The 19181-nt window shown below is 38.7% G+C and overlaps 1 protein-coding gene across 12 annotated transcripts in view; it reads right to left on the minus strand.

The window, feature by feature from the left end:
• Positions 1-19181, minus strand: part of LOC109467408 (neuron navigator 2-like) — a 198234-nt gene that overhangs the window by 78619 nt on the left and 100434 nt on the right. For all 12 annotated transcript variants that reach the window (XM_019765359.1, XM_019765353.1, XM_019765355.1 and 9 more), the window contains 2 exons: positions 5979-6051; positions 1706-1844 (listed from right to left, as the gene is read on the minus strand). In XM_019765359.1, the coding sequence (XP_019620918.1) occupies positions 1706-1844; positions 5979-6051 (212 nt within the window). The remainder of the gene's footprint in view (positions 1-1705; positions 1845-5978; positions 6052-19181) is intronic.

The following is a 19181-nucleotide window of genomic DNA, read 5'->3' on the forward strand; positions in this document are numbered from 1 at the left end:
TCGAAACATGCAGAAGTGAAAAGATTTTCTCAGACTCTTCTTTTCTACAGCATTCTTCAGAGAAACAATAACTTGTCATTTTAAAAATGTCAAGCATACAGGAAATGTCAATGAAGCTAGGCACAACAAAAATTTCCTCATCTTTTGACAAAAAACAGCTTGCTCTCCTAAGCTCTATTTGACTTATAATAACAAATATCTGTAAAAATATAAAAAAAGCAAAACTCCACAGGTCTAACTGTTCCCTAAACTGTAACAGTAACAGAGGCATTAGTCCTATCAAGTACAGTGCAGAGATTTGTAACATGTATTTGTTTGTACAGCTTGCTAACATCTGCAAAAGTGCAACATACATGTTATTACATTGAACACCTGCAAACATGAAAAAAAGGGAGTAAAATCAGTTCACCAGTCTTCTGTTCCAACCTCTTCCTTCAGGTAGACATCGGGATAGTTCCCCATGTTGGTTTGGACAACCACCGAGTCTGAAAATCGATGCTTTACAGACGGCAGTTCACAGACAATGGCAAAATGATAGGTAAGAAACAGCAAGATAAAAGCACCTGGTGGGAGCTTACCACTTTGGGATAAGAGGGGTGTACAGGTAGGAAGCTTAGAAAAGACACTTACCACACTTCTTCTTGTCTTTTGGAAAGCCAGGGAGCAAAAAGACAGTTGTTAGAGAAGTATTACAAGTATTACTGGGACTATGGTATGCATTATAACCCTTCTAAGGCTTTAGAAAAAATTTAATGTTGAAAAAAATGGAAGCGTTTTGGTTGTTGCTGTAACATTCAAGCATGAAATGGACCTCTTATGACTCTTCAAAATTTCATGGAAAATCAATTTATGAAGAAATAAGAATGGCTGCAGCCCAGACGTCTTGAGCCTGAAGCCATTTTTCCTCGTACAGTCTCATCATTTTGTCAACATCTATTCTTCGAAGAAGACACGGCACGCATCAGTAATGTCCATCTGGCATTTACGTGACAAAGGCAACCTGTCATCAATTTTGAACATTGTCGAGTTTGTCTATGCAGAGACCACCGTGAGAAATGGCAAAGGGCCATAATGAAAGATTTAATGTTGTTTTAGATTTGTAAAGAAAAACCAATTCAAATCCTTGGCTACTGGATGTTTTCAAACATTGCAAGAGCAGAAGAAGTGGAAAAACAACGGAAAAGTAGTGTATTGGAAAAGAAGTAGTCAAGTATTTTTTAGTATTTTTGGTACAGAATTTCTTGGAATCCCTTCAATGAATCAACAAGAAGCCTCTCAAATTATAATCCATCTTGTTTTTGAGCCTTGTTGTTACTTCAAAACCCCTTACATGTTGAGCCAAGGAGAATATGCTTTCTTTCTTTCCAGTAGCCTAAGTGAACTGCTGCAGTTTCAATTTCTTTCACTAGATGGCATTACTGACAATGCTCGCAACTGAATGTACTCCTCTACCCCAAACAATAACCCACATAAGCCTTTCTCCCACCTAACCAGTACAATGCCGCACATAGTCTTCAGTGCTCAAGTGCCTTGCAGCAGAAAGATCTGATTTTCTATCAACACCAACATAGGAAATCTAAATCTACTATACTGTATCAAAACAATTTTAGCATTACACATTTAGACTCCAGAAGGATAAAAATGGTATGTAACAGTTCTCTAAGAATTATGTTCCCCTATTGAGAGATGAATGAATGAGACTTACTTGGACTGCGGCTGGTCAGCTGTCTGCGCCTGCGACCTTGCTGCCCCCTGCGACCTCTGCTGCTGCTGCAGCTGCTGCTTGTACCTGGACAAGCTGAAGAACAACCCGAGGATCGCCTTCAAGTTCCCATCACGGATCTCTGTGGAACAGCAAGACAGAATGTTCAGAACTGTCATAACTGTTTGTAAGCGCTAAGGCCACACCAATTTAATTTCTTGGTTAACGGATTCGCCGCTTCAATTTTTTCTGATTTGCAAATAAAAATAAAAATTCAGAATCAACTGCAAAATGCTCATATTTTGCCCTGAACAGTTGAAAACAGTCCTTTTCATCCTAGTTGTTACAGTTATTCCATCTTTCAATGCAATGGTATCATAAAAAGGTCAAAATTCATTGTTTAAATTTTGAACCAGCCTGGTGTGTTGACTTCATGGCTCCTATCGTACCATTTTGGGCCATAATACGATGCCTAGGCCTGTTTTTATTTTTTATTTTTTTTTCGCCCGCCCGGTTCATTATTTTTCTAGAAAAATCCGTTAACCAAGAAATTAAATTGGTGTGGCCTAAAGAGAAGGTCTATGACCACTTAAACCTTCAGCCTACTCAGGTAGCAATTTGGTAGCAAATTTGTGTTGGTTATAGTTTTCATCCTGGACCTCTGTGGAACAAGAGGGAAGGTTCAGAACTGCTTGTACTGGCTCAAGGGAGGTCCAAGAATCGCGTTAACTTTCAGCCTGCTAGGGTGGACGTTTGGCGCCAAATTTCTGTTGGCTATGCTTTAAATATGGTTAAAGTTTCCATCACAGATCACTGCGAAACAAGAAGATTGAAGGCTCAGAAGCGCTTGTACAAGCTTTAGAGAAGGAGAAGACCATTTTACCTTCACCCTGTTTAGGTTTTAGGAATTTCTATTGTTTGTAGAGTCAGGCAGCTGGGAGAAGGTTATATAACTTAGATAGTGTCCATCCCACATCTCCGTGGAACAGAGGGAAGGTTCAGAACTACTTGTAGTACTAGATCAAGAGAAGGACCAGAGCTTGCTTATATAGCGGTTTGGCACCAAAACTCTTGCACAATAAAATAAAGTTTGGGAAGAAAAATTACTTCGTTCACAAGAGAAGTTTTAAATACTTCATTCGAAGACATAGAATCTAAAAGTAGGTCACAGGGAAAGCAACCTGTCTACCTGAACATCTGGCATTAGCAGTGACAAACCACTTTGTCACACAAATTACTGAAACCACAAACATGCACCTGATGACTTGGCAACACCTTAGAGGCCAACTTTCACCCAATAAACTCTTCAAGAAAGTTGTGAAAACAGGCAGGTTTTACCTTCAGAAGCTACAGAAGTTTCCGGTGCAGCTCGGTTAATTACAGAGTAGTTTGAATGGGATTTTAAGTGCTCTAGACTATCTAAATGGTCGTATTGCATGTTAAGAGGGCATCAGCTTGCAACAAGTCGTTAGGTTTTGCCTATGACTTGGCTTAAGGACCATGTGACGATCAGGCTTCATGGCTTAAAAGTAACTTTCTGGCATGATTTGGTTTTACACATTGACTCTTTGGCACACTACTTTTTCCTTACACCTTGCAAGTTTTACTTCTTTCTTACTTTAGTAAATGAGCTTATGACATAATTCTAATTTTCTGCTCTATCCTGTATTTTTGAGCATTCACCCAGCACCTTTCTCTCTCCTTTTCGAGTCTCCCCTTCCAAAGAATGGACTCTCCCACAAGTTGGATTAGACTTTTTGTGCTATGGACTATAGGAGTCACATCTGTTGACCTATATTGTGGTACATGACTGTGGGAAACCACTCTCTGGAAGTCTTCTCAAATCGGATTAATCAGGAAGAAGACTGTGTTGCCTGGGCAGAGACCCTTAATCTCTTTATAGTGGATATGGAAGAGGCTAAATTGTACACTTGAATAAACATGGGGCAAAGCATTAGGGCTGATGTATGTAGGAATTGTGTCTGTGTAGTCCACTTACATGTAGCTTTACATAAATCTGGCTCCCTCAAACCCAGTTAAATCTAGACCTTAATTTCTTCTTCTTCTGGTTCAATCTCATATTTTCTTCTTCATAACACCATATCAGACAATTTTTTGTCATATTTTTAGTATCTGTTAGATTTTGTAGTCACATCTTTTTGCTTTCATTTCTTTGATTCTTTTTCAAAACATCATTGTTAACTTGTCAAAAAATATTCTGTAAAACTATGTAGGGACTACATGGGACCATGGAGTTAGAAGATGATTTGACCAGACATAATCTCCAAGCAGATGTTTCATTGGCTGCAAAGACAACATCCATTTGCCAGTTACCATTTGCTGGGCAGCTGAGGCCCCTCTATTCTAATAATGCTTTTGCCATCTGACATCTGCTTGGAGATTAGACTTCACCCAGAGACCAGGGGGCACAAAAGGAAACATTTCTTTCTAAAAACTGCAGAGACGAGTGTCAACACAGGGCTGACCTCTCACACCCAGGTGATGAATGTGAGGAAGTATGGGGGTGGGGGGCGTGCTCCCTCCTAACCCATCCCTGAGGGGTCTTGTTGATGGAAATTCCACTCCCCTAAACTTCTAAAGATAGTGTGGCATGTTTTTTTGAGCAACCTTTGCACTGACCATGGCTTCCCACATCTGAAACTGCCTAGAGGTTTTGTCACAATTGTACACAACTGATGCTTTCCTTGCTCAGTGACAATACAGTATGCTGATTCATGGCAGAAGTATAGTTTTGGGTGGCTCACTAGGATTAGGAAGTAGGAGTTTGTATGTATCCTGTCATGTAGTTTTTTTTTTCAATTTTTCTCAAATCCCTCTTTTTAGAAACTGTAACGTTACTGAATTGCTGAATAAAGATATTGTTGAAATAAATGAGGTCACCAAAGCGCTCTGGGTCTGCAACCATGAAAATCGGGTTTGCCCTTTTTCTTCGCCATTTGGTGCACTGAACAGGATAATTTGTGGGCCAACCCTTTTATCCATACAGCTAAAATGACAGGTGAATGTTTGAGGGCAGTTTGACTGGTGTTTAATGGTGTTCTCAGGGTGGAGACAAGTTGTACCTGCTGTGCTTTTGTGTTGCTGGTCAGAGGGCACAGGTGACAGCTGTCTGTTCAATATACTGGTACAATAACTGTACTACTACTAAGTAGTAGTGTTGGCACTAGTTCTGCCTAAGGCAGGGGCCTATACCATGTTTCTCTTCCTGAGAACTAGTTAGAATGTTTTAAAAATTTTCAAATATTTCTACCCTCTGAAATTTCCATTTCTTCCAAACAATTACATGGAATTAAAGCATTTCTACTAAAATTTTAGAGAAAATAATAACCCCTTGGTGACTAGGAAAGGACTCAAGTCTTTGCTTACACGTACAGCTAACTTCATTCAGACAACCCTGCTAAGAAAATCAACTTGTACACATCAGCTTTTGGTGGCCAGTCTCTCCATTTAGTTTTTGAACATACATGTATGCTTTCTTCTTGTTGATGTCTTTAAGTTTAACCAATAACATGCCCTTCCTATAGCTAACACTAACAGTTAGAAAGGGGGTAGTTTTCTACATACAGTATGAGTCGTGGTAAAACAGGATTTGGCGAGGATTTGGACTTATGTATTTGAAGGCACTTTGCATTGATTTAAATAACTATGGCAGAAACAGCTTATTTAGAGCTGAGTGTTTACATTAAATTACACGGCCTATTAGCTTTTTACACAAACATGGCTGAGTAAACAATCATGCAAACAATACTCACTCTAAACAGGAACTAAACACTTAGGCAAAGAAGGAAGTTTGGGAATGTTTGTATACCTGATATCTACGTACCTTCTGAACTGAAAGAAAGAAATGATTGTGGGTAGCAACTATCGGAGCGAACGTAAACTAACCAGGATGGTACCCAGGCAAGCCTACATACTCTCCAAGCAGAGGTTTGGGTTTTGGGTTGTTTTTGGTATGTTTTTTTATTTCTTGGCTTTTTTATCAGGGTTTCTTTTTTGCACTTGATTTTTTTTCCACCCAACCCAAAATAGCGCATTGATTTGATGCTTTCGACTGCCAGCAGAGGTTGGGTTGGGTTGGGTGGGAAAAAAATTCCAGTGCAAAAAAGAAACCCTGATAAAAAAGCCTAAAAACATGTCCAAAATAGCACAAAATCCAAACCTCTGCTTGGAGAGCAAGTCTACAATGTACATGTACTGCATGTCAAAACATCTAGCATTCTGTATCTGCAGTGATGGAATACTCTGCTATGCTTACCCTGAGGAGAAAGACCCTGGATGTTGACTCCCTTGGCTGCGAGGAAGCTCAAGCACGCTTCGATGTTCTCGATCTGGAGAAGACGGAGAAAAATGAAGACGAACATTAGACACGTGAAAAAATAGTATACACTAATTTTATGATAAAGAATTACACTTTACAGGATGTTTCACATATCTTAGCTATAGATCAGTAGGCTGAACAAAATGATGTACAGAAGTTCTGATATCAAAGAAATACTCTGCTTCATGTTTCGTCATAGAAAAATCACACACAGCTAACAGTAACTGATGAAACAGAACAAGATGAAAACAGAAAAGGCTGGGTATCATTAATCAAAGGGTTCCATTAAACAGCCTAATTGACAGGAAACTGTTGTTGCACCATTTGCAACCCAAACAAAAATACACTCAAACATTCCTATAAAATTCCCAACAAATGACAAAATTTATAGATACACATATAAAGCCTCCTTGTAAATTGCTGTATAAAAAAGCTACAAATACTGAAAAACAAATTGAAAAAGTTGCTCTATTCTCCGTTGGGGATGTAAAATTATATCTTTAGAGTACCAAGTACAAGTACAAGTATTATTGTAGAATTACGAAAACAACATTGTATGTCATGGCACCATAACAGTCCTAGTTGTGAAAAATGTGATATCTGGCAGAAGATTTGCAGTCCACAGAGGTAACATCTCAATACAGGAGTGACAGGATCACCAAAAGAGTAAATGTCAAGCTCCAAATGCCAACTTTATCCTTCACTGAACTGAAACCATCTGCCTGCCAAATTTTCCCATCACGTATCAAGCTGTCAGTTCTACTTCATCTATTGCTCAATGATGCAAAAGGTGCTCAATATTATTTTCGTAAAACTATGCATTTGTACGGTGAAAAAAAGGCAAAATATAAAACATACTCCCCAAAAGTACTGAGGGCCTCCTCTTGCCTTAGAATTTGTGATTTCCTGTTCAGTTTGCAACTGAAGGTTCCCAAGAGCTCCTAGAGCGAGGTTTATCCAAAATCCTTCACAAAGAAAGAAGCTTACTCCTTGTTTCTTTAACCACAGGGTCAAGAGGGGCCGCAGTAATCCCCTGATGTAAGGATATTACAAGGACAGAAAGTTGTGGTCAGATTACAAATCTTACAAGATTGCTTGTTGGTTGTCTTGAGTCTAGAACCTTTTCAAGGGTGGGACGGGTGAGTGGCTTTCTGTAAAAGTGCTGTGCAAGCGAACCAAGATGTGTGACCGACTCTACATGTTCTGCATGAAGAAAGAGAACACATCTAGCAGCACTCACTAAATCAAGCGCTGCTGACAATATTTTTGTTTCAAGTAGAAAAAATTCTCACAAGAAGCAAAACTGTCACTCTCAAGGTTGTTGACTGCTAGCTGTCAGACAAAAATGTCAAAATGAAGTTTGAGAGATTGACTGTTGACGAAGCCCCTAAATAGGGCCTTGGGCAGTAAAAGTCTTAAACTAGCTTTGGACAAAGTCCCTCCATTGTTCCCAAAAGACTTCACTACAGCGTAAAGATAAATACAGTTGTTTGGAACCACAACTACATGTTTATAGCCATACGAACTGGCATAAAGATGTCACAGTCCATAAAGTCAGCTGTTAACTACATGTACTTAGATAAGACAGGAGACCATCTCAGGCCTATAATATACCCTATGATAGTCCCTATCATGCACCATCGCAGACCAAGAAGTCAAGACGTCATTTGGAACATGTTCTGAGCAATTGGCTGGCACTGCCATCTACAGACAAGGATCAACAACATTTACTTTAATACAACTTTCTTTACACTGAAATAAAAAGAGGAAGAACCACAAACTGACCTATTTGAATTTTCAAATTGGCTATGTCCCTATCATATACTTGCATCTTATAGATCTCACTTTAGTATGATCAAACCTCTCAAAACTGAGCTCTTCAGTAAAGAGAGAAGACACCAAAATCACTATGCAAAAAGGCAAATCCAAGATTCAACAGTTTGGCATTTCTACATGCTACAAAACAACACAGAACTAGAGATACATACCAGTTACAGTTGACAGTGATGCCTTCTAAGGAAAGACACCAAAATCCCAATGCAAAGATTCAAAACAGGCAAATCTCCTGAGAAAGAAGTCCTGTTCTGTCCCAGTAACTCCAAATGCTCCTCACTCAACAACAGACAAGTCAAACTGATACAAACAAACAATCCTCCCTTCCTCTACCCCCTCCCGAGCAAATTGACTTTTTAATTAACAAGTAAAAAGGGACTTCCAGTTTATATACCATCTAGGGACATGGACAACAAAGGGTGTGAAGTGTCCAATGTGGTTTGCATTTGTTTGTTAAAAGCCCCTCAAACAATCGCAATTAGATCAAACCACCACGCCTATGGTAATTGGATTGAGCATGAAATGGATTGGAACAGTTTAATTGTTCACACCTTGTTAACATTACAAAAAGAGATAGTAATCAACAGAGTCAATTAAAACAAACAGGCAGCAGTACACTTTCAAGAAAAAAAGCTTTGTTCTAGACTGTACACACCAGGGAAAGTACAAAATGTTGGAAACTTTATTATCATATAGTTGGAAAAAAAGACAAGAAATCTTGTACTATACTTGAAAAAATACCCCCAAAAGCTAATGAGCCCTGTAAAATCACAACAAGTGCTTGATTGAACCATTACAAATAAGGTGTGTATTCATACTCAATGTCAAATCAATAAAACTCCTACTAAAATATATATATTGGGCTGGTCCAAAATTTACTAGTACATTTGTATATCAGAAAGGGTTAAACCATTACTAAAAGGGGTGGTGCTCAGTTTTTGTCAGCTGATCTGTTGACAACTCATTTAGAGGGGGGAGGTTTCAAATGCTCAAACATCTTCAAAACAAATATTACTTTGTTATCTCTGGACAGGATGCCAGACCCACAATATAAACATACAGGCCAAAATAGAGTTTTTGATAACAGTGACAGTTTGGTGTTAAACAGCTTTACAAATTAGACCGACAACCCTGGCTTTCTTGACGTTTCATACATACATTTGGTCAAGACAGTCTCCCAATATAACCTCCTTGGTTTGGGACTATTGGTAGTTCATGTCTACAAACCAAGATTCCTACAATACTTCTTGTTAACCTTCAGCACACTGAAGTAGCCATTTGATCACCAACTTTCTATTGGTTAAGGGTAAGGCAGCAGAGAGAAGGTTAAACATGTACAAACAGTTACAGAAACTCTTGTTATCATAAACCATTTAGTTCTAGACTGCAGATGACCATGACTTACATTAACCTTCAGTATGCTACGGGAGGCATTTGATACCAATACGTTATGCTGTTAGGCAGCAGGGAGAAGGTTAATTGTAAGTTTCTCCTACTTGTGATTTAAAACCTCCTTGTTGTGACTAACAGTCTACTTGAGCCTGGAGGGCTGTGGACATTTTTCATTAGCCTTATTACACGTGTTTGTAAAACATCGAGTTACGAATGACCTCAAGCGTCAATAGTCAATAATATGTTTAAAATGCCAGTAAAATTCCTGGGGGTACCAGCACAAAGGGCACGTAGGGAGACACACAACCAGGGGGGGTGCTCGCAGACGTAACACTCAAGGCCGCTCCACCCCCAACTGCTGTCAGGTAATCATATCAAGAAATCCTAACATCTTGAAGTCGTAATTAGCTCACAGTGGGGAGGGAATCTTACACACAAGCTGGTTAACCACATGACAAAGTTTGGTAAAGTCTGAAACTATAAGGCATTGTACACAGTAGAACATGAGTTCCTTTTCAATCAGTGCTATATAACATTTGCTAGCAAATATGGGCACTATTTCTATAACATTATGGTTAACCACATGACACAGTTTGGTAAACTCTAGGAAAATGGAGAGGGATTTTACACAGTAAAACATGCCTTTCTTTTCAATCAGTGCTATGTTAAACATTTGCTGGCAAATATGGGCACTATTTCTGTAACATTATGGTTAACCACATGACACAGTTTGGTAAACTCTGGGAGAATGGGAAAGTAATTGTACACAGCAAAACATGCCTTCCTTTTCAATCAGTGATATATAACATTTGCTGGCAAATATGGGCACTGTTTCTGTAACATTAATCCCAAAATGAGCGTTTTACTATTTTTACTTCAAGAAATATAAACAGCCTATACAAGGCTCAGTGAGTTTTTGACGCTAGAAGAAATCATGCAAAGCTCCTCAGTCAGCCGTAACCACACTTGTTCAGGCAAATACTTCTCAGGAGAGGGAAGAAAACAAGCAGGGAAAACATAAAAACAAGCTTGTAATCTACACTAGTAGGTGAACTACACAAGAACCTTATTGTATCTTATATGTAATTTGTAGCAACAGTACCAATTATGATAAAAAAAGTATGTTACATTCTGTACTGTACTGGACTGTATTGTGCTTGTGCTATGTTGTTCTTACATGCATTATAAAACAACAAGCACTGTGGTTCAAAAGATCTTTATGCAATTTTAAAACCTCAATTTCTTGGAATGGCTAACAGAAGAAAAAAAGTAGCTCTGATGGCTAAGACTTGCATTTGTATGTTACATAACTTTGTACATAGTCTCTGAGAGTCTCTCAAAGTGCATTCAAAGTACAGTTTACTATAATGTAGTATATGTACAAATCTATGTTGCATTTTTTGACAATCCAAAGGTAGCAAAAATACTGAAAAAGTATGATACATTCAATTTTTTTCGTACTCACCGGCTTTACCAGCAAGAAAACATCTCTTCAACACACCCGAGAAGAAATGAGCGGATTTTCTGTCAGACTTGGGAACCAACCAACCCTCACAGATGCGATTTGCTTTCAAAGCCTGGTGATTTCATGGTGCCAGAGACTCAATGGCCGCCTTATGTCCAAGAAACACAGTTGTGAAGCACCGAAAGAGCGGACCCCTATAGACCGGACTCCAGTTCCACTGAACTTACACATAAACTGTGATCTGTTCTGACCAAGCATGACATTCCAGGCTTTGGAAGGGGGCAAGGCATGGAACAGGGCTGTACCATCGCACCGCACACAAAGGGGGTGTCCAGATACTTTATCAATCCCTCAGAACACAAACCTTTAAAATGTTTACAGCAGAGTAATTTTAAAAGTGGATAATACCATCGCAACATCTTTAACACCATCTAAAAATGCCATTTACCATCTAGAAGTATATGCCAATTTCGCACTGAACGTTGTCATCCCCCCTAATTTCTAGCAACCGTTTGTAACGACCCGAAACCCAGACCCAGTGCGTAGCAGGGAATCACTTGCAGCACCCCTCAGTCTGACCCACAGCCCTTTGCTTTGACTCCACTTTGTTGACACCTCTTGGTAGTCCATTCACCATCCCTCTGTCTATCACCAAGCAGGGCCAGCATTAGACTGGTACCCCTCTGTTGCCATGGCAACAGCAGGTGTGGATGATACCATTGCTACTCCCGGGAGGTACGATAATAATCAAACTGTCCCCCGGCGCTACTCAAGGTGGTAAGGAAAACCTGGACTTGTGAGAAAAACAGACGACGGTGTCAGAGTTCAAGTTTGTGCGTTGGTAATGACCAACAGTGTTGGGAAACATTTCACGCGAAGCACATGGTATCCAGGAAAAGTTTACCACGATAACGAAAGAGATCCAACATTTGTTAACGGATAAATGGAGAGGAACCCAACAAGATTTCAAACAATTATAAGCAAGGTTGCTATTCAACAAGGAAGCACTTGTAAGTTGTTGATTTGAAGTTTTGCAATTAGATCACCTGGTTTCTATGACAACAGCTAAAGATCTGTCAGAGGAGACTTCTTGTCATTGTCATTTAAAAGATTTTCCTCAAAGGCTTCAGATTTAAGATAATAAATGAGGAGAGAAGCGAAGCAAAGCAGGCATTGATGAATTTGGTATAAACATCGTGTGCGATGACTTCTCGTTCTCTCATTTTCATGCAAAACAGAGCAGGGGTTGTTTGGTAAACGGCACGCTACATGCTCGCCGGAACAACAGCGGAGGCATGAGCTGCATGAGAGAGGACTAATTGAGGCAGAAGAATGGCGGTCCTTCGGGGTGGTGGATTGTGTTACCTGTGCTCTTGACACTGCAGAGGGAGGTTACATGACTGGAGGGTAGCCTCCATAGCATGCCAAAAACTGGGGTTTTTGGGGGTCTTCATGGTCTTTGGGAGCTTTTATGTGCTATTTTCTGATTGCATATAGACAACATAGCCGGCCTGGTTGAATTACCCCTGTTTTAGAACTGGGCTAATCAGAAAACAGTCGAAGACCACCAAATCCCCAGTTCTATAAGCCTGCTACGGAGGCTAGCTTGAGGGGCTCCACACAGGAGCTGCACTGTTGTGGGAATGCACACTTCACCTATTATGTTCAGCTTCACAGAACAAACAAACTTCGGGACCAAGAAACGCAAAATACTACAACATTTCTGAGGAAATTGGTTGAAGAAATGATAGTAGACACTTCTTTGGTGGTAAAAGTCTGTCCAAATATACAAAAGAAGCATTGGTATTCAATTTCTCTGACTTCCTCTTCTTTTTAACTTACTACTTACTATTGTATATTTCTTAAGTATACATAGTATTCTTTCCTCAAATTACAGTATCTTTTCTGAATTTTGAACATTAAAGGTAACTAATACAAAAGGTTTTTAAAGGTGTTCTAGAGACACTCCATTTTTTATATTTAATTGGCATCATGTCTAACTCTAAGTATGTCACATAATACAAGGATATTCTGAGAGGATACATCTGTTAGATTTTGACATCTGAACATGTCAAACAATGACAATGAACCAATTAGCGATAAGTGTGTTTTCAAACATAGCTGAAAACAAACCAGGCATTGAGGTATCAAGTTTTCCCTGTCCTGAGAGAAAAGGCCTTGCCTGGCACACCTTTCAAGTAATGCCACCTATCTGTTATCAGCAGAACTGCAGATGTTTCAGCAAGTTTGTAAACGACCATACTGTGACTCATAACTTCATTAGCCTAAAGAAGATTTCTCATTATTCTATACTTAAAAACACCAAGAAAAGTGATCTGCCATATCTTTATTACATAATATATGGATTTTACTTTTACTGTAACCCAGAATACAAATATTTCACAAAATTCATAAGACTATTACAGAAGCTGTCTCTATCAACAATTGCTGTCACTTTTTGGAGACTTTTCTGAGACAACAAATCTAGCAAAGCCACAACATCTAAACAACAACAGAATCACTGTGTTCCACTTCTGTTTTCTGTCAGGTCGTGTCTCTTGTTTATCTGCTGGATTTAACAACATTACCAACTTTGTAGGGCTTGTCTCTGGTTTATTTACCCTGTACTTATCACTGTTTACTCTATGATAAGATATAGTGTATAGGAGGGGTAGGGTAAATAACAGCCTTTTAGACATATGGATTATCATCAAACTTAAATCATGTTGTTGTTTGTTTATATACTTGTCAAATAAGAGGCAAGGAAAGCTTGTAATCTTTAAGATAATGAGAGAAATTTTCCACTTTGTTTAAAGTTATTACATTTTTCATTAACAGGCTTACCACTTGTATATCTAATTCTAAACAACATCCCAATGGAATGCCAAAGAATACTGTCATATTAAACAATAGAAATGACTGACCCTGAATAGTTATTTAAGTGGCAGGATACCTTTCTTTTAATATATAAAAAAGTGAAATCAGATTTTAAAAAAAAGCTGTAATGGATTCAAACTCAAAGACTCCTTGACAAAAATCCATATTTTGCTCTTAACTAATCCAAATACATATTATCCTAATCCATCCATAAAAAAGTTCAATCCATCATTGAGTATCTTTATCCAGGTAACAAACTAACTAACTAACCCACCCACACAGCCCCCCTTGTCCAAGATAATCAGCATCAGTTCCTGACTTCCTGCCCAGGACCACTCTTCGTGCCATTTCAAGATTACGAGCTTCTAAACCATTTCCAGTTGACATTGTTCTTGGCAAGAGCAGTGATATGTTTGGCTTCGACTTCACCTTCCTTCCTCAAGTCCTTAATTCCTTAACTCCTTGTGAGGAGATTCGCTGGATAAATGAGAGTTAGTGATTCCGTGATCTGAGGCACCTGCTATCACTTTACAGAAGCTGAAGAAAAACTGTCCTTGCCAAAGATGTCAAGGTTGTCTGAGAAAATTTTCTTCAGCTGTCATAATATCTTTGAGGGAGGTTTCAAGAAATCTTGGTTAGAAGTTTCTATTGGCTCAGTAATCAATCATGTTGAAAATGCTGGGAGAAAGTTCTCAATTTTAATTGATATTGATAATCATCAAAATGTTGGAGAAAAATAATCTCTAAGCAGAGGTTGATGGGGAAAGATCGTTACCTTTTCATACATGTCCCATTTTATATTTGTCGCTACCCCCAACATGGGCATATAGAGGATCTCCCCCCATCTAACTCTGCTTGAAGAGTAGGAGAAAGAATGAGTCTGATCAAAGAGTTGTCAAAAAACTTATAAGGCTTGAATGGCTCACCTTTTTTTTTAAAAATCATTTGAAACTTTCAGAATTTTAGAAATAATGTCTCCTTACCTCTGATAACAAGATTAAAGATCACAATCCAACACAGTAGGTATCAGGAAATTTCTCATAAATCTCACAACAGATGGTTGGAGATGGGGTTTTGTGCGCGTGAAAAATTTGCGCGCGCGTGAAAAATTTGCGCGTGAAAATATGCAAATTAGCCGATTCCCAAGGGATTTAAAAACTTTTTGCTGTTTTGGACTTAAAAATATAGATGAAAAGTCATGAAATAGAATTGAGTATCATATTATCACATTCTAGAGTACATAGCCTTGTTTTGTAAACTTTTCAGTGACTTTTAGGTGATTTTCAAAGTTTAAGTTTTCACGCGCAAAAAAGTTTGAAATTTGCGCGTGAAAGAAACTGCTTCATAAAATGCCAAATCAAGCTTATAGAATGGAGAAAAGCCTGGAATTGTTAAATTTAACAATACAAAACCTTGTATTAGTAACTGTTCCATGTTTTTCTGGCAAATTCAAGTAATTTTTTAATTTTAATGTTTCTTGGAAGATATGCAAATTAACCTATTCCCAAGGGACCTAAAAATTCAAACCGAAATTTCAGGTTGTAGATGGAAAATCATGTTACAGGGTAACATTTTTCTGCATTAGAATTTGGTACTGCATATTTTCTGACATTTTCAAAGGACTTTAATTTTTCACGCGCAAATTTTTCACGCGCGCGCAAATTTTTCACGCGCAGAAAACCCGTTCCCGATGGTTGGGACCTGTCCGGTACCTTGTTGATGTTTACTCTTTCAGATGGAACAGATTGTTTACAACAGTTGACTATGAAGTCAACCTCATGACACAGAAGACCAAAGGTTAACTCTCATGTAAACCATAATGCTGGCCACTTTGACCAAACATTAGACAAAAAGCATTGACTTATATATGTGTAAAATCTGCAGTTTAAAAGGATGCCAGTAGGGGGATTACTTCAAAGATTGGAAACTTCTTTTGAGAGGCAAAGCCTTTGCAAAACTCACAAGCTGTTGTCACTCTCTTTACAAATTCAACGAAACAACAAATATATTAAAACCCTTCGTATAGAGTAATTTTGCTGGGAATTATAACTGAAAGCATCTTATGCTGTACAGAACAATTACCGGTAGCTGTGCCACTACTTATGTTGAGTGCAGGTCTCTTCTTCCACTCAGACCATGATGGCTGACATTGCCCTTCACTCTACAGAGCAAAGATGAAGGCTTTCCTTGACTTCTCACCTAAACTCTGCTCCCCAGCCAACCCAGGCCTCATGTTTGACCCAGTCTCACATAAGTGGTCCCACTTGGCAGGCTCTACTTTCAACATAAACACCTCATCAGCCTCACAGGCAAAGTACATCAAAACCACAACCTGTCATCTGGGATTCTAACTTCTAACAAACCTTCTTCAGTCACTAAAACCCATCATAAACTGAACATCGAGAGTCATTTCACTTGTCAAGACATAATAACAAACTGAGGAAAAACACTGTCACTACGGTTTTCACTTTTAGCTAATTAGGGCAGAAAGGGTGACTGGTTTATAAATGCAGAAAAGCTCTTCACCCAAGAGAAATAAACAATCTGTGTAGGTCACAGTGTGAAGATTATATCCCAAAATGAAGTGTCACCCATTAGTGCTCATGTCCATACAAACAGATGGCGGCCTGTTTACCGTGGATGTCAACTGACCTGGCGAATTAACTTGCCCTTTTTGTATCCCAGTTAAACAACAGCGAGAGTCAAAAATTCCTCTTCGATACAGCAGTTTTCTACAACAACAACATTCATGTCAGCAGTCACTGTTATACTTATAGTATATATCTAAAACGTACCAACCTACCTTACAAACTGCCTACAAAACTGCCGTCTTTCCCCTGTAGATTTAGCGAGAAGATTGGGGTTGGTTTGGACAAGTACAGATGAAGGACAGAGGGCATGTTCCTGTGTACACTGGGCCCTGCGGACATTCCTCTATCTCCCAGGCCGCACACGCTAGACAAGATAAAACCCCAGAGCAGCCTCACCCCTGCCCTTTCCAGCCTCCAGTCCTAACCCTGACCAGCCAGGCTAGTGAAGCAGCACGCCCTGGTGTAAGGTAGCAGGACAGGTCCCACCTCCCACACAGCAGGGAAACATCTTTTGGGGTTAGGCCACACCAATTTAATTTGTTGGTTGTAATAATAAGATTCGCATTCTACATTTTTTTCTGATTTGCAAAAAAAAAAAAAATTATTCTGTTTCTGAATCAACTAAAAACTGCTCATATTTTGCCCCCAACAGTTGAGGAAAGTCATTTTCTTCCTAGATGTTACAGTTTTTCCATCTATCAATGCAGTGGTTTGATTCAGTTTGATAAAGTTCAAAAATTTGTGTTGACTTCATGGCTCCTATCAAAAGCATTTGGAGCTATAAATTAATAGGATGCCTAGACCTGTTTTTATTTTATTTTTTTTGCCCTGTCACTTCATATTTTTTATGGAAAAATTCGCAAACCAACAAATTAAATTGGTGTGGCCTTAAAGGACAAAGTCGGGTTGACCTAACTACACCCCCTTCTCCCTTGTCACAAATTCTCAAGGGTCAAAATGTTCCAGTTGACTTTTCGATAACCTTTGAAGACCACAAACTTCAAAGACTTTTTTCGTTTCCACATTTTTGTCTGCACCCCCTCAATTTCAATATCCCTCAGACAATTAACCTGAAATTTTCTGCAAAAGTAAAGTGAAAATAACTTAAGTTAAACCTTGACTAATAACAAGAACTGTTCCTTCTGTAACTTTGCAATAATTTTATACATACTTTCCGGCAACATATGCACACTCACAAGTACAATGTATTTGCAACAAAAACTCTAAACTTCTTTCCATAAGATTTCTACTGCTAGCCTAAATCATGAATGTTGACAACTTTTTTTTTAATTATAGCTATAGGACTGGGGATATTATTTTTGTAACTTCCTCAGGACAATATCAAGCTGCTCACATAAGTGAATGTTTTAATAAGTTACCCTTTATATCTACATCATAAAATCAAGACTTTCAAGCTGTACACACTAGACTTGATGTTGGCGGAAAATTCCTACATTTTATTGCTCAGGCCATTGCCATGGTAACAACATGAGCTCACATACATGACATGTCAACGGCCTATAAATATGTTTTACAGTTTCCATTTTGTCTACCTTGTTATATGTGGTCCGTATTTAAAATGCTGGAGCGAACGAAATTAATAAAATTAGAGATAAGAGAAGGAAAAACTTCGATTGAAATCTGAGCTGTGCTGTTCTATAATCCTCTACAATCCAGAGATAATCCTGTTTAACCCAAACATGGAAGGTAAAATTTATCAGCAATTACAAACAGCTCTTGTTTACATGTAACCCCACTTTCCTAAAGCAACCTAAACACATGTACGGATTCTTTTCATTCCCTGAAGTCTGTTCAACTTTTCCTCAAACAGTTCTACAGAAGATACAGTTTTAGGATTCAGTTCTGAGGGTCTGCAAGGGGGTGTAGTGATTACGAATTACGCAAAATTTTCGCTGCCTATTACGAATTACGTTAAAGTCTCAGAGCTGATTACGACTTTACGATTTGCGGCTAATGTCCAATTACAAATTACGTTGATTTTTGCGGAGGCTTCCTACGAATTACAAAGTCTAAAACGGCCTGATTACGCCTTACGAATAAGGGCTTGCAGGCCCTCAATTACTAGTATATATGCTTTATATTCTAAGAGAGTTCAACACATTCCTACACAAAAGATTATCTACACACAATACAACACCCTTAGTCTTACCTTAGAGCTCAACAACAAGGTTATGTTCTCTTTTTGTGCTCTCCCTGACAAGAAGACGATAAGAAGTGATTTAAGCTCACCTTGTTCACTATGTACACAGGGCGGCAGATATTCGCCCTGCTCTGGTTGTATTGGAAATTCCTGGGATATCACGGATATCAGTTCCCCTAATGTAATTACCGCAGGCCCTCAAAATATCTCCTTGGCCAAGGAAAACACGGTCCCTTGGGTAGGACTGCGCGACCTCACACACTCCATGGTAAGGAACTCACCTCATGTAAGTCATAGGAAGTAACAACACTGACATTTGGACTGACCCTGACAGATCCATGTTCTCTAGTATACTCAGAAAGAATACAGACAAGACATTGGGGCAAGTCAGTTGATTGTCAAGGTTATAAGGCCACACCAATTTAATTTGTTGGTTCTCGGATTTTTTTCAGAAAAAATATGAAGCGACAGGGCGAAAAAAAATAAAAATAAAAACAGGTCTAGGCATCCTATTATAGGCTTAAATGCTACAAAATGAGCCATGAAGTCAACACAAAAGGCTGGCTTAAAATTTAAACATTGAATTTTGAACTTTTAATCAAACCACTGCAATGATAGATGGGAAAACTGTAACAACTAGGAAGAAAAGGACTTTCCTCAATTGTTGGGGGCAAAACATGAGCATTTTTCAGTTGATTCAGGACCAGAATCAATTTTTTTTGCAAATCAGAAAAAAACGAAGAGGCGAATCCGAGAACCAACAAATTAAATTGGTGTGGCCTAAGGAGAAGAAACTTTTCCATTCATCAAAGGAGCTGATT

This window comes from Branchiostoma belcheri, unplaced genomic scaffold (assembly GCF_001625305.1).
Source record: "Branchiostoma belcheri isolate BF01 breed outbred unplaced genomic scaffold, Haploidv18h27 scaffold18, whole genome shotgun sequence".
Taxonomy (NCBI): domain Eukaryota; kingdom Metazoa; phylum Chordata; class Leptocardii; order Amphioxiformes; family Branchiostomatidae; genus Branchiostoma; species Branchiostoma belcheri.